The sequence below is a fragment of the Tetrao urogallus genome, assembly GCF_951394365.1.
Source record: "Tetrao urogallus genome assembly, chromosome: 13".
NCBI lineage: Eukaryota > Metazoa > Chordata > Aves > Galliformes > Phasianidae > Tetrao > Tetrao urogallus.
The window spans coordinates 16,825,912-16,839,444 of record NC_136826.1 but is presented as its reverse complement, the minus strand read 5'-3'; the positions used below and the strand labels follow the sequence as shown (position 1 = coordinate 16,839,444).

Here is a 13,533-nt window from a genome sequence, read left to right as displayed (position 1 = left end):
GTCAGAAGTTGAGAATCCAGCACTTCAGCCATCCAGAAAAAGCACTTGGGAAGGAGCTAACACTGGAGCCGTGGGGCTTGTAAGCAGAACTGCGCTGAGAGACGGACTGTTCTGAGCACACTGGGGCTGCAGCTCCTCCCAGTCTTGCAGAACACCAGCTCTCATTACTGCTATGCCTGGGAAGCTGGGCTTGGGAGCACACAGCAGCACTCTGGTTTACCTTCCTCTTAAACCTCAGGCCAGTGGCACATGCCATAGACTGCAAGTAAAGCTCTCCATCAGCATACGAACCCTGGGGAGTTTGCACAAACCCTAGCAAGCACGGAACTTGCAGAAGCAAGAAACTTCAGCTTATGAAACAAATAGGGAAGAAAGGCTTGCTTTCAAAACCCAAATTGCTCTGCTTCAGCAACACACCCATTCACAAAAGCAGAAAATGCAGACTTCAGTTCTACCGAGGAGGAGACAAAGCCCATGTGCAGAGGTGGTGCCGGGATGCACTGGGAAGCTGGGAGGAAAAGCAGGCTCTGAATACACGCTGCTTTTGCAAAGTAAGCTCTCTGTATTCATCCGAGAATGTCTGTAGTACAGGGTTCATCTGGTATAAATAAAGTACAAAATTTTACAATGTCTTAATCGTTATTTTAACAAAAATACTAAAAACTGAGTAAAAACTGAAACCGAAGTGGGAAGGGAGACTATCAGCCACAAGGGATCTCCAGAAACGTTTGTAGAAATTGGATAGTAAAAACATTTCCTCTGTACAATAAAACCATCCTCCTGGCATCTGCCTGCGAGACGGGCAGCACAGCACAGGGCACAGCATGAGAGCAGGGCTGGCAGCGGCCCCAGATCCCAGGTCTGGCTGAAGAGCTGCATCCAGGCCCACGGTGATGTCTGCATCCTGGTCCGGGCTGCAGCACTGCAGGTCAGTAGCGCCCAAAGGGGTTGTTGTTCTGCTGGGGTTGTGTATCTGCGGACAGCAAGAGTTACACAGTCACCAGGTTTTGTTCCAGCAAGAGGATTTCCCCTCCCCACGCCAGCAGTGTGGCTCTGAGGCCGTGTCACAAACACAGGATATCCCTGTGCTGCTGGTGTGCCTGAGGCTTTAGCTCAGAGCGCATCAGGACCCCATTTTCTTTGAGGAACAGACCTGCAGAGCACCTGCAGCCAAACAAGCTGTTCAGACAGCTCGTGTCAGCTGGGATACACCCAGAAACCAGACGAGGTGAAGGTTTTACATGCTGACTCCATAACGGCACCCAGGTGCAAATGAAAGACATGCCCACAGGACTAAGAGGTGGCACAGAAGGGGCAGGAAACACAGCGAGGTTATCCTAAGAACCTCATCAACTTCCAAAGCTGATGTGAGCAGTGCTGTATCACAAAACAGAGTAGCTGGGTGCTGTGTGATTAATTAACAAAATCCTGTGAGGGTTTTTTTGCATCCCCATCAGCAAGCCTGACGCTGCGGATGAGTAAAGATCAGTGCAACCAGACCAGCTCACTCTCCTCCCCAGTGCTGCTGGACAGAAGCACAGACAGGATCACAGGCAGAGCCTCCCAACCCAGCACACCTGAGCCCAAGGTGCTCTTTCTTCTTGCTGCTCTCCTATGAGATGTTCTTGGTGATGTCCTGCTTTCCACTGCACCCCAGACACCGCGGATAAGAGCTCCAGATGGCTCTTGGTGGAACCGATGCAAACCCACTGAGGTAGCATGGAAGCTGCATGCTGACACATGGCTGCATTGGACCCACGCATCCGTTCCATATAAAACCCAGCTCTGCTCGCTGTGCAGACAGGATGCAGAAATATGGCTATTCCTTTACATTCAGATGCTTAAATGAGATCTTCTTAGACTTGAGTGTCCTGACTGGGATCCTCGCACAGACTCGTGGTTTGTGAATCAGGCTAGTAGCAAACTTAGCACATTAAAACTTCTGTTTTCTCTTTTTTGTCACAGGGACTGAGAACTTCCTGTCAGGGAGTGAAGTGTAAGTACCAACACTTGGCCATTATCTGTTGCAGACATTTGTCATGTGTGAACCCTATGGGGAAAGAATCACCTCCTCCCCGATCCTAACAAGCCCTTCTCAAGCACAAGCCTGCTCTGAGACACAACCAATTTAAGCAACCGAATTAACCAAGCAGATAGATCAAAATCTGCCAAATGTATTTCCAGTTGACACTGAGCTACAAGCACTCGCAGCATCGGCTGCCATAGAAATGGAGGCCCAGCATGAAAAAAGGAGTGCTGTCAGCTCTGAGCCCCTTCCCAGCCCCCACCACACAGCTCACGCAGTAAAACTTGCCCAAAAGCACTGCAGTTTATCTGTGAGCATTTTCATAGCACTGCTGCCATTTCTTATGGCACAAAAGCCAGGAAGGTTACAGCAAAGCAGCAGGTGGTAGAGAGGGAGCAGTACAGGCACTGGGTTTTGCTTCTATCTCCCAAGCCAGCACTTTGATACTGATTATAAAAGCACTCGTTCAGTGGCAGACCACAAACACCATCCACACCATTACCCTGCCTGTGACAGCAGCCACAGAAGCCCAGAGAATGCAACGAGCACAGAGTGGTGCTTCAGACTGAATTGCCTGCCTCCAAGAAGCCTGACCTAACCACAGCATCTCTGATCAGCCACCAATGAACACCCCAGGACTACAGCCTCCCTGATCCTCTCAGAAGCCATTCACAGCAGAGGAAGCACCTCTGAATGTTTTAATGCTGCATGACAGCCTCTACAAAGCTCAGGCTCCCTCATCACTCTGCACACAGCAGGTCTGTAAAGTTGTTCCTGTGCTGGGAGCACTGCCTGCCTTGCTGCTGTGCCCCCCAGGGCCAGGGGCTCCACGTCCTGATGCCACAGTCCTGCCAGTATTGCTTACAGCCTCAGACAGCATGGTTTGGCTTTGCTTTCCTGCACCAGGGTAGCTGCAGTGGAGAACGACAAGGAAAGAGACTGACTACAGACAGGATCAAGAACACCAAGGCTTACTGGAAAGCTGCTGTTGAAGCTGTCGAACCAGAGCAGCTGTTTGCTGCTGCTGCTGCGTCTGCTGAAGGCCCTGGCGCTGGAACTGCAAAGACAGAAAGTGAGTTACAGCCACAACACCTGGCTGGCAGCCTCAGCACTCACACAAGCCCTGGGAAAAGCAGGGGAGGAGAAGGGGGAGGATGCAGGTGGGGCACAGTTGGGTTGGTGCTGGACTGGCTCCAAGGGAACACTCACGATGGGCTGCTGGGGGGGAAGAGCCTGCATCCCCAGCCCTGGGGGCTGGCCCTGCGCCTGTGGCTGAGGCACTGTGGAGACCTGGGGCTGCTGCTGGGGCTGGGGCTGTGGTGGTGGTGGTTGCTGCTGCTGCTGCTGTTGCTGTTGTTGCTGTTGCTGCTGCTGTTGTTGCTGCTGCTGCTGCTGTTGCTGCTGTGTAGACAGAAAAGAAGGGTTATCGGAGCACTGCACAAGGGCTGAAAAGGGGGAAGAGCATTCCGTCACAGTAACATCCTCTTACACCACTTTCCTTACAAGTACCTACATTACACAAATTTCACCCAGACCTTCCCAGCCCAGGCCGAGAAACTGCATGAAACAAAGGGAGGGGAGCAAAATTCTTCTGCAAGATGGGGCCTCAGCAGAAGGCAGGAAGAGAACTACAAGTCTACTGGTCCGCTGGGGAATAACTAAGAGCAAACACAAATACAAGAATAGAAAACCACTAAGAGCAGTCTCCTGAGGTTGGCCAGTTCAGCTCCTGCCTCCTGGTAAGATCAGCAATACCTGCTTCACTGAGTCTTTGCCTGACCTGTTCTAAAAATATTTCCAAACACATCAACAGAGCTCCTACAGCCTCAGTAAGCAACCTGTTTTCAGGTCACGGCTTAAGGTCACCCCTTGTCCTACAACCAAGGCAGCTTGAGGTTGTTTTTGTGTGTGTTTGTTTTCAAAAAGTCCAAAGTTGAGCAATTCTGCTCGCTTTCCCTTCTCTAACTGAAAACTCAGCTATTTCAGCCTTGTCTCTTCTCACACATTTCCCAGCTCTCTGACCCACCTCACTGCCCTTCTCTGCCACTCGTGACAGTGCTGCACTTTGCTAAAAGGGTGTAGATAAAACTGAGTGCAATGCTCCAACCTAGATGCTGGCAGAACTGGTTACAGGAAGAATACACAAAGACAGAAATATTCACACATCTCAAAGATCTTCATTTCTCCCCAAACAGCTTCTTAACCTTCAGATATTTCTCCCACCTGTTGAGGTAGTTTTAAACTCTCTAGATGAAGAGAAGAGCTTCTAGCAAAAAATAGAAAGCTACTACAGCTGTCATTAAAAAAACATGGTGATGGTAGGTACAATTCTGGCACAAACAGTTCAAACCTCAAACAGACTCAGAAAACAGACAGAAACATGATCAGGAGAAAGAACAATATCTTAAGAGAGATGTTAGAAAAACCTGACCTGTGAAAGATGCAAGTGCTCCCTAGGGATACACTGGGCAAGCAGCAGAAAGAAAGAGGAGCCAGTAAACAACAGGACATGGCAGACAGTAACAACTGGATACCAGAAACACACTGAAGCCTGGATCAAGGATTCTACCCATCAAAGGGAGTGTGTTTCTAGACCAGCCTCCCAGCTTCCACCTTAAACCAGTTTGGTCACTTAGGTTCATGAAATGCATGCTCTGACCTGGATAAGCAGATAACAAGAAAGATAAGTGACAAAATGAGCCAGGAGATCCCTCCTGATTTAGTGTCCTACCTCCAGCTGACTGCCACCCATGGGAAGCAAACCAAAAAGCCATACACTTTTCCCACAAGATGCTGCACAATGACAGTCAACTACAGCACCAGGAGTCTGTTGTGCACCTGGTGCCCCTGATAACACAGGAAGAGTTGCTGTAACTGCAGACATCTTGGACACTCCACATTTTTTATTGAGCAACCAAGCAACGTCAGCTAAAAATTGAAGGTATGCACAAAGTTACTGAGGTAGGAGAAGTGCTAGCAGCTTGTCTGAGGCATGGTCTTTTTCTAAACACAATGAGGAATGCCAAAAGAAACCCACTGAATAGTCAGGAGGTGCTTCTCATCAAAAGGACTCAAAGCTGCTGACCACACTACAGGAATCTCCTGTCCAGTGCAAGGCAGCAATTCTCAGATCCTGCTGACAGAGGCACTTGCTCTCAGAAAAGTGTCATTGCTCTGTGCCATTTAAAGGTTGCCCATGTTCTACAGGCTTGCTAGGCCTTGCTGTAAGGTACATAATTCACCAAGCACCCTCCAATTTCCTATTTTTGTGTTTCTCTTTCAATTGCATGCATTTCTGGAACTCTGAAGTGTATACCATATGGGTATTTGTTATTCACAAGGCCGCAATGCAAATCTATGAAATGCTTCCATCTGTTGGCAGGTGTGTGTGAACTTATCCAAACCAGGTCCCAGACCTTAGAGCTCATGAATCAGTTTTTTGTCACCTGCTGTTAGACGTGGAGTACATGGACTGATTCATGATTCATAGCAGACTTCCCGCCCCTGGAAACTGTGATTCAAACTTTGATCTTGTGAAAATGTAAACATGCCCCTGAAAGTGATCTTATAGGAAACAATTCTACCTACCTTGGTGTGGACTTGGGGGTTTTCATTTTGTGTCTAGCTCCTGCAGCACTTAACTTCTATGAAAGCAAGCTTTCTGCACGATGTCAGGGGCTCAGCTAGAGCAGGAAGCAGGATGCAGGCCACAGAAGATTAAACAGACCTTTCCTGTTCTTAACTTTCCTTTAAGCTCGTGCTGGGTGGCCAGCAAAAGACAGCACAGCACGTCTCTCTATCAGGAGTGGCCACCTCTAAGGAAGGAAGAATGGCCTAGCAAATTATTACACACAGTCCTCAACTGAGCTGACATCCTTCTGGGCACAGAGGGGCAGAGCACAGTGCTGTTGGCAGGTAAGCAGTGTTTGGTAAGCCACTCCAGCAGCCTTTCTCCTGTCAGCAACCACTCACCCTCAGCATCTGCTGCTGCTGTTGCTGCTGCTGCCGCAGGTACTGCTGCTGCTGCTGGTCAGGCAGTATCTGGCTGGGTCGAATTCCTGAGGGGACTCCTTGGGGACCCAAATGGTTCATCCCAGTCATCATGGGAGCCTGCTGTATTGACTGGTGAGGAAATCTGCAAGGGAAAAGGATCAATCCATGGAGGAAAAAAAAAATATCACAGATTGCTAGCTTCTCTATTCCAAACCCATCTGCTGCCTTCAGTGAGACTCACAGCCCAAATTGCTGCTTGCAACCCGTGCTGCTTCTCTGCAGAAATGTGAGGGACACCAGGCACCTTCAGGGGCTTCAAACAACCTGCTTTTCCAGAAGCCTTAAGTAATGGAGTCAGTCACTGGTCTGCAGAATCTCCCTGCTGGATTTACATCTGCCCACGAACAACAGAAGCACCAGACTGCACTTTTAGATGTTAATCTACTGGCTAGATTTAAATCCACAACTATGACTTTCTCAGGTCATTTGTTTCCTACTTCCCAAATTCATCTTTCTCTGGCTAGTAACATCGTCTCCTGCTGGCAGCTAGCATCTCCAAATTTCATCCTGGCTCTGTTTCTTCTCAGGACTGGAAGCTGAATAAACATGCTCCCTGAGGGTGTAAAGGACTCAGATGCTGTGTAACACAGCATGGAGAACAGGCTTTTCACAGATTGCTGTTAGGGCTGTCTGAACAGAGCAGGGAAGCCCTTGATGAAATACAGCTTATTAACATCCAGTAGTGTGGGAAGCACCTCTGTGCGTTGCCCAAGGTGTGCCCATAGCCTGGGGCCTGCTGGTGCACGTAGCCACTTGGTCTCTGCTGCATCTGTCTGACAGGATCCACCAGGGCAGGATTAGAGCTGGGGTGGGAATTCTGATAGGGCTGGCCGGAATACGTGGGAGGCACCATCGTGCCCGACTGGGAAGGGTGCTGCTGAAGTCCTATGTGGGAGACGTAAGGTGTGTAACCCTGGAATAAAACAAAAACAAACCCTCTGTCAGTCACGGAGTAGGGTACAAGAGTTTGGAGCAATGGAGATCATCCTCCTGTAAACGCTATCACAAAGACCGTTCAGCTCTAGCATTCAGATTCTGCTGGCCAGAAAACGAGTGAAAAGCAATAAGAGATTTCAAGATTTAACAGCAGGAATGAAGACACTGCCCTGTGCTGAAGCCAGATTCCAGTCGTACCTGTGGTCACTGAGACTCACCTGGGAGGGCTGCAGTGCCCCATAGGATGGGGTTGGAGCCATCTGGCGTACCGGCTGCTGTCCCATTATGCCTTGGCCCTGCTGGAAGGCAACAGAAGAACACTTTTTCAACACCTCCGAAGGCCAGGGACACTGCTTCTCCCTTCTCAGAAGCTCCCACCAAATCAGACAAGTAGCTTCACTGACGAAGCCATGAGGTTGCTCCATGGCACACAGATGTGAATCACTTCTGCTTCACCTCAATTTGGGGTAAATGAGCCACTATCATCCTACCACTCCATCACCAGGATACGCTCCTCTCACTGCCCAACAGCTGTAGATGTTCCCAGTGTACGTCACTCACAGACTATTGGTAACACAGATCCAACTAAGCCAGTAGCAAACACAGAGTTGACCAGAGGAACAGATATGAGGGACCCTTCTCCAGGGCAAAAAGGGAGACAGGATGGGAGAGTCTGGCTAGAGTGGACACCTTAGCAAACAGCTAGGGCTTGCTGTGCTGTAGGGCCTGCCAAGAGCACAGCTCTGACGTACCAACTTTGCTTGAAGTTGCTGCCTCAGGATCTGTCCCTGGGACACTGGAGGCTGTTGTCTGTACACTGCTGGCTTATAGGAGGGGTCAATGCCCATCATGCTCCCCATCCCTGAAGGCAGAACCCCACTGTAGGGAGGACGACTCTGAACAAGCTTCCCCAACGGCATGCGCACAGGTCTGTAGGACGTGTCCAGGCGAGGGCCACCTGTAAGGGATAGGAACAGGCTGAACAGTCATGTGCTGTTGATGAGCCTCGGAGCTTCAGAACGACTGCTCAGTACATCTGGAAATAGAGCAGGCAGGAGAGGCAAATGTGCGTAGGACCGTCTCAGACAAAGGGGTTCTTGCAAGAGGTTCCCACAGAGGTGCAACACACAGCCCTTTCCTGCACACCTACCTGCTGGAAGAGGCTGATTCTGGGCATAGAGACCCACTGGTGACTGTCCATATGCCAGCCTAGACATAGTGCTTCCTGCTTGGTGATGCAAGAGCTCCGTAGGCATGCCAACTCCATATGAAACCCCTCGGCTGGGACCCAACACGAAATCCTGCAAGGAAAAGAAAGGAGTAAGAAAGATCACTGTGCACTGAGAATTCATGAACGGATCAAGAGTAGGAATATTTCCCAGGAGGAAGCCTGGATTGCCACCTGAGCTGGAAGCCTCCTTCCCACCCATCAAAAATAAGGAAATGTTTGCACTACCCCAGGCCAGCAGGAAGAGTATAAAGCTCCAGAAATCCCAGCGAGAAATTCACATTTCATCTTCACCACTACTGCTCTCCAGCTCTCTCAGAAGGGAGTGCTCAGGGCTAAAATCTCAGGGCTGGACACAGGAAACCCATATGTGTTGGGCAGTCAGTTACCTCACTTTTGCTGGCAGACTGGTTGCGTTTCTTGGTTTTGCTCTGTTTCTTCTTGCGTTCCTCAGTAGAAGTGGCAGGATTGGAGCTTGTTTTATCAGCCTTGCTTGGTTCCACAGCCTTCTTCTCTGGCTCTAAAGCCACAGGTGTAGGAGGCTCCTCCTCTTCAGGGGGCAGAGGCAATGGCTCCAGGTAGTAACTGCGGGGCTTGGGCTTTAAGTGTGTGTGGTACAGAAGAAGCCTCTGCTGCTCCTCAAATCTAGACACCCTGCGGTCCACCCGGACTGTCCCAAACCATCCCCAGGAGAGGGGGGCTGAGTGCTTTAAGCCCTCAAACAGATCCCAAGGGGAAATCTTCTGCTTCGTAGAGACTTGCAAACCCTTTAAAACAAAAAAAATAAGAACCTCCAAGACCCTGATCTTTTTCCTATTACAGGGAAACGACACTTCCATCAGACTCTACCCCACATATGCAATGAAATAAAAGAACCAAAAACCAACAAAACAACCACCAAGACAGCCAGAGCTGCTCTTCCATGTGGCAATACAGTCATTTCTTTCTACAGCTCTTCATCAACAACTGGCATTCTCCTTCATCCCACCTCTGTCAATCTGCTGCACACTGGCACTGCCCATTAAGTCACGTGTCAGGGATGATGGCTTTTTTTCTTCGTACAGCCATGATTGCAGAAGAAGAGTTTAAATAACTTCTCAGACCGTAGTAGGCTGCATTGCTGAGCATTAACACCCAGCTTTGTCCTTTTCAGACACAGTTTTGTGCCAGCTTGCCTGCATGCAGCCAGCCATCTCAGGCTTGGCAGGCAACAAGGCGCTGCATACTGATGCCTCCCAAGCAGTGAAGACTCGAGGCATCAGAGGACAAGGCAGCACCTGCCCTTAGGAGCCATGATGCAGGCAGCAAAGCTCCACGTACCTCCTTCTTGAAGATGGAGTCAAAACCAGCTATTTTATTGCCTTTGGTGTCAATGAGGGATCCCTGAGGTTCGCAGGTGATGACATCCCGGGTCTGCTTGGGCAGCGGCAGCAGCTGTCGCACCTTCTCCAGGCTGTCAGACTGCCGGTCCCCCAGCTCCTTCTGCACAAATGGAGTAGAAAAATCTTTAACAATTCCTCAGAAAAATAAAAAAAAAACAAAACCAACATCCAAATCCCACCCGCGCTTCTGTTGGTGTCAGCCTCCACCTCTGTGTTACCTGTCATCTTTGCACCATTCGGCCCAACACCCACAAGAGCCACTGGGGCAACCCCCACTGCTGTTCTAAACAGCAAGAGGACTAGTGCTATGTGAGAGACAGATATCTGCAGAGTGGGATGCCTGCAGCACAGCATGCAGCTCCCTGTGTACAGGACGTGGTGCCCCTCACCCTGAGTTTCTTGACAAGATTCATGTATGCCCGCTTGTTCTCCTCCATGCTGCCCTGAGAAATGCTGGACATATCAGCAGCCAGGGTGCCATTGATGAGAACACTCAGCATGTCCAACACAGTGGTGAAGAGCTCACTGTTGGTGAGAGCAGAAAGGTCAAAGTCACAGAAGAATCAAAGTCGCTGCCATCACAGTAACACCAGACACCATTAGGCTGCTAAGAGCACTGCATAAAGCCAGAAGTACTGAGTGCTCTTCAGACTGGTCTCCACGCTATAATCCTCCCTTTGGTTACACATCACAGGGTGTTCATGCTTCAGTCAAGGGAGATACTGCAGATTAAGACTGGCCTCCTGTCCACCCGGTCAGCTTATCCAAAGAGCAAGTCCAGACTCAGCTCTCCCCTGCTTATCTCTCTGCATCTGGAAAGCAGATTTTGCTCTGAATATGTCAGAAGACTATAGCTGGACTCCTGGACCTAAGTCACAGCCTGTTATTATTCCAAAGTCTCTTTCAGTAGTCACAGTGCTTCCCAACAGCGCCTACAGAGACAGCTAGCTTACACAAGAAAAGGGGTCATGCTAATTACTGCCTCCCCTTAGGAACCACATGGAGCAGAAGTCAGCCAGAAAGTTACTTGTTTGACTGCATGTCCACGGTGCCACTGCTGATGATGTCCAGGAGAAGCACAGCCCATTCAGTTGTCTGCTGTGTGCTGCGTTGAACTGTGTCAAACATCCCTCCCACCTGGGAGAGAAGAGAAGTTTATTAAAAACAAAAACACACCAAGAAGAAGCACTAAGACTAAAAAATGAGAAAGAAGCCTAAACCAGAGCAACTCAGGTGCTGCAGGACTCCTCCTGAGAGCTCAAGGAGACTGCAGTCAGCAGGACAAACCTCAGACACAAGTTGTCATGCTGTGGAGGAGCACCAAAGCATTACAACGAGAAAGCAATACTGTGAGTAGTCTGCATGGCACATCTCTGAAATGGAGACCCAGGTTGTGGATTTCACTGTGACCCAAAGGACAAGGAAGTTTTTCCACAACTCCTATACCACTCCAGGCTCAAGACCCCATGGCAGTAGGGTGATTTTTTTTCTTGCTTCAAGACCATTATAGCCCCTCCAGTGTTTGTGTGCTCAAAAAAAAAAAAAAAAAAAAAGAAAAGAAAAAGGGAAAATCCTTTACTCCATATGCAACTTCTCCACAACTTCTCACCAAATTCAGCCGTAACTTCAGGGCCTCATGCATCAGCTGCTTGGCTTTGCAGTCATCTTGGTACTGATCTTCTCGCCAATTTGTAACAATCTAGATTTAGAAGAGAGGATAGACTTCATGAGCTGTATGTTTACAGAGGGCAGCTTGTGCTTTCTGGTCACCAGTGACTCAAGAAGATGGTCAGCTCAAGCACCCGCTACCAACCAGGGCAAGACCTTTGCCTTTTTGGGCACAAAGAAAGACAATGTTCCCAAGGACAGCAGCCTGTCTGATAAGGAGTGTGTCCTTGAGGAAAGTGAGAGAAGTGAGACACTTACCTGCTGCACCTGACTGTACAGAGAGGTGAGGAGACCCTCCCGCTGTTCATCCTGCCCCTTCAAGCAAGTCAGCACCAGCGACAGAAAAGGCTGCTGGCTCAGCAGGGACATGCTGCAGAGAGAACAGCAGTGTAGCTGTGCTGCCAGGCTGTGGGATCAGCACAGCAAGCACTGCCTGCCCTTGCCCCAGGACCCAACCTCTTCTGCTTCTGGCGGTCCCGCTCTTTGCGGGATGACGACCCCAAATGCTGTCCTTTCTCCAGTTCTTCCCCAGCAGCTTTCAGCACATGGCCCTGCACTGACGTTGGGAGCTTGGCAATCAGAGGGGCCACCAGCCACACTCCCGATCTCTCCAGAGAACTGTGATAACAAAAACGGGAAAACCAGTTTGAGATTCAACCTCTATTCAAAACCGTCTACAAGGCAGCTTCGCACTGGGACTGCACCTACCTGAGGATGGGTTTGGATTTGTTGCTGGCTGGGGTAGCACTCGCTGAGCTACTGATATTGTTGACTCCATTGCCAGCAGAACTAGCAGAGCTGGTCTCTGCTGACTGTTGGAATACCTCAATAGTGGCCTTGGCTATATTTTCTAACAAGGAGTTCATCTCCTGGAGATAGGGAAGAAAAGAGAGCTAAGTCCTGCTAAGTCACTGGTACAAGTCCAGCTTGCCCATGAATGCTTTCCTCTGGGTCTCAAACTCCTTACATCCTTCTCAGGATTGGCTTTCACAAGGCAGACTCATGCACCACTCTTCATTTTCTCCCTGCTCTTGCTTCTGTCAGGTCACTAACCCACCACCTCACAAGAAACTACTTCAACACTGGCAGCATACACACAGCCCTACACAGTCCCACTGTGCAAAAACTCACATTATTTGCAGTCTGCTTAATCATGAGCTGCAGCTCCAGCGAGGACTGCCTCATGGTCCACTGATCCAGATTCTGCAACATACAGACACTTCACGTGAGTATTTAGCACAGTTCAAGCTACATCCCCAATCCGTGCCCTCAGCTCCCATGGTAACAACTGTCAGAAGCCCTCAGAGTGGTGGCCTTCACTGCTCCAGTGCTAGATTAGGCAATTACTAGGACGTTCCTGGACTCTGCCAGGAGCCCTTACCTGTAGGATGCGCTTAATCCTCTGCCGCTGAGGATTTTCTCCTTCCTCGTTGTCCAGCAGTCGGTGTGGGTAACAGATGAGCTGCATCAGCCTCTGGGCCTGCGTGCTGCTCAAGACAGGATCCTGCAAGTCGTTACTGTCTTCACAGAGAGACTTCAGACATCGCTCGCCTACCCACTCCTGCAGGAGGAAGGCAGCATTAGAAGAGCCAAACTCACTTCCCACACCAAACTGGTGCTTCTGCTTTCAATATCAGATAGATGCAGGGAAAACATCAAATTCAAAAGAGCCTTATCAGTATGCTACAATGTCTGGTAATTATCTCTCTTCATGAACTGTACTGTCCTGACTCAGCACCATCAGACACGGCACAGCAATCGTCACAAAGAAACATCAACTCTCACAAGTCAGCAGCACAGGAACACAGTAGCTGCTGTTTCTTTTGATAAAGCACGAGCTTGATTTGACACTGCACACTCACTGCCATGCCCAGGCTGCATCAACACTGCCACTTGGTCTCAAAGGTCAGAAGAAATCACTTAAATTTATTTGATCTATTTCTTGCATAGCCAAGTCCTAGAACTGTACTAAATGAAGTAACTCAGCAGCAGGGCTGCAGCTAGGGTGAAACTAGAAGGTGTCTTAGGGAAAAGCAAGCCTCTCAACTCTCAAATGGTAATGGAAAACACATTGCTGTCCTTACTGAAGAACATTCACCTTGCTTCTCGCTGCCTGGGAAATAACTAACTGAATGCAAGGTGTTTATAAAGTCACAAATTATGAGGAGGTGGACAGAAAACTATTATTGTCAGCCTCTCAATTTCAGCTGGTTGCCTCTAAATGCATTATCAGGTAGCAG

The 13,533-nt window shown here is 49.4% G+C and overlaps 1 protein-coding gene across 1 annotated transcript in view; it reads right to left on the bottom strand.

Annotated features, from left to right (window-relative positions):
• Nucleotides 1-929: 929 nt before the first annotated feature.
• The window catches only part of MED12 (mediator complex subunit 12), a gene marked incomplete at both ends in the record, with an annotated part of 34,521 nt that continues 21,917 nt past the window's right edge, over nt 930-13,533 (bottom strand). Inside the window, 18 exons of the mRNA XM_079541910.1 lie at nt 930-973; nt 3,002-3,083; nt 3,236-3,427; nt 5,999-6,161; nt 6,775-6,992; nt 7,234-7,314; nt 7,768-7,973; nt 8,166-8,316; nt 8,633-9,010; nt 9,564-9,725; nt 10,015-10,150; nt 10,653-10,762; nt 11,235-11,324; nt 11,552-11,663; nt 11,750-11,911; nt 12,002-12,162; nt 12,425-12,496; nt 12,675-12,854. Coding sequence (XP_079398036.1) covers nt 930-973; nt 3,002-3,083; nt 3,236-3,427; nt 5,999-6,161; nt 6,775-6,992; nt 7,234-7,314; nt 7,768-7,973; nt 8,166-8,316; nt 8,633-9,010; nt 9,564-9,725; nt 10,015-10,150; nt 10,653-10,762; nt 11,235-11,324; nt 11,552-11,663; nt 11,750-11,911; nt 12,002-12,162; nt 12,425-12,496; nt 12,675-12,854 — 2,700 coding nt within the window. The remainder of the gene's footprint in view (nt 974-3,001; nt 3,084-3,235; nt 3,428-5,998; nt 6,162-6,774; nt 6,993-7,233; nt 7,315-7,767; nt 7,974-8,165; nt 8,317-8,632; nt 9,011-9,563; nt 9,726-10,014; nt 10,151-10,652; nt 10,763-11,234; nt 11,325-11,551; nt 11,664-11,749; nt 11,912-12,001; nt 12,163-12,424; nt 12,497-12,674; nt 12,855-13,533) is intronic.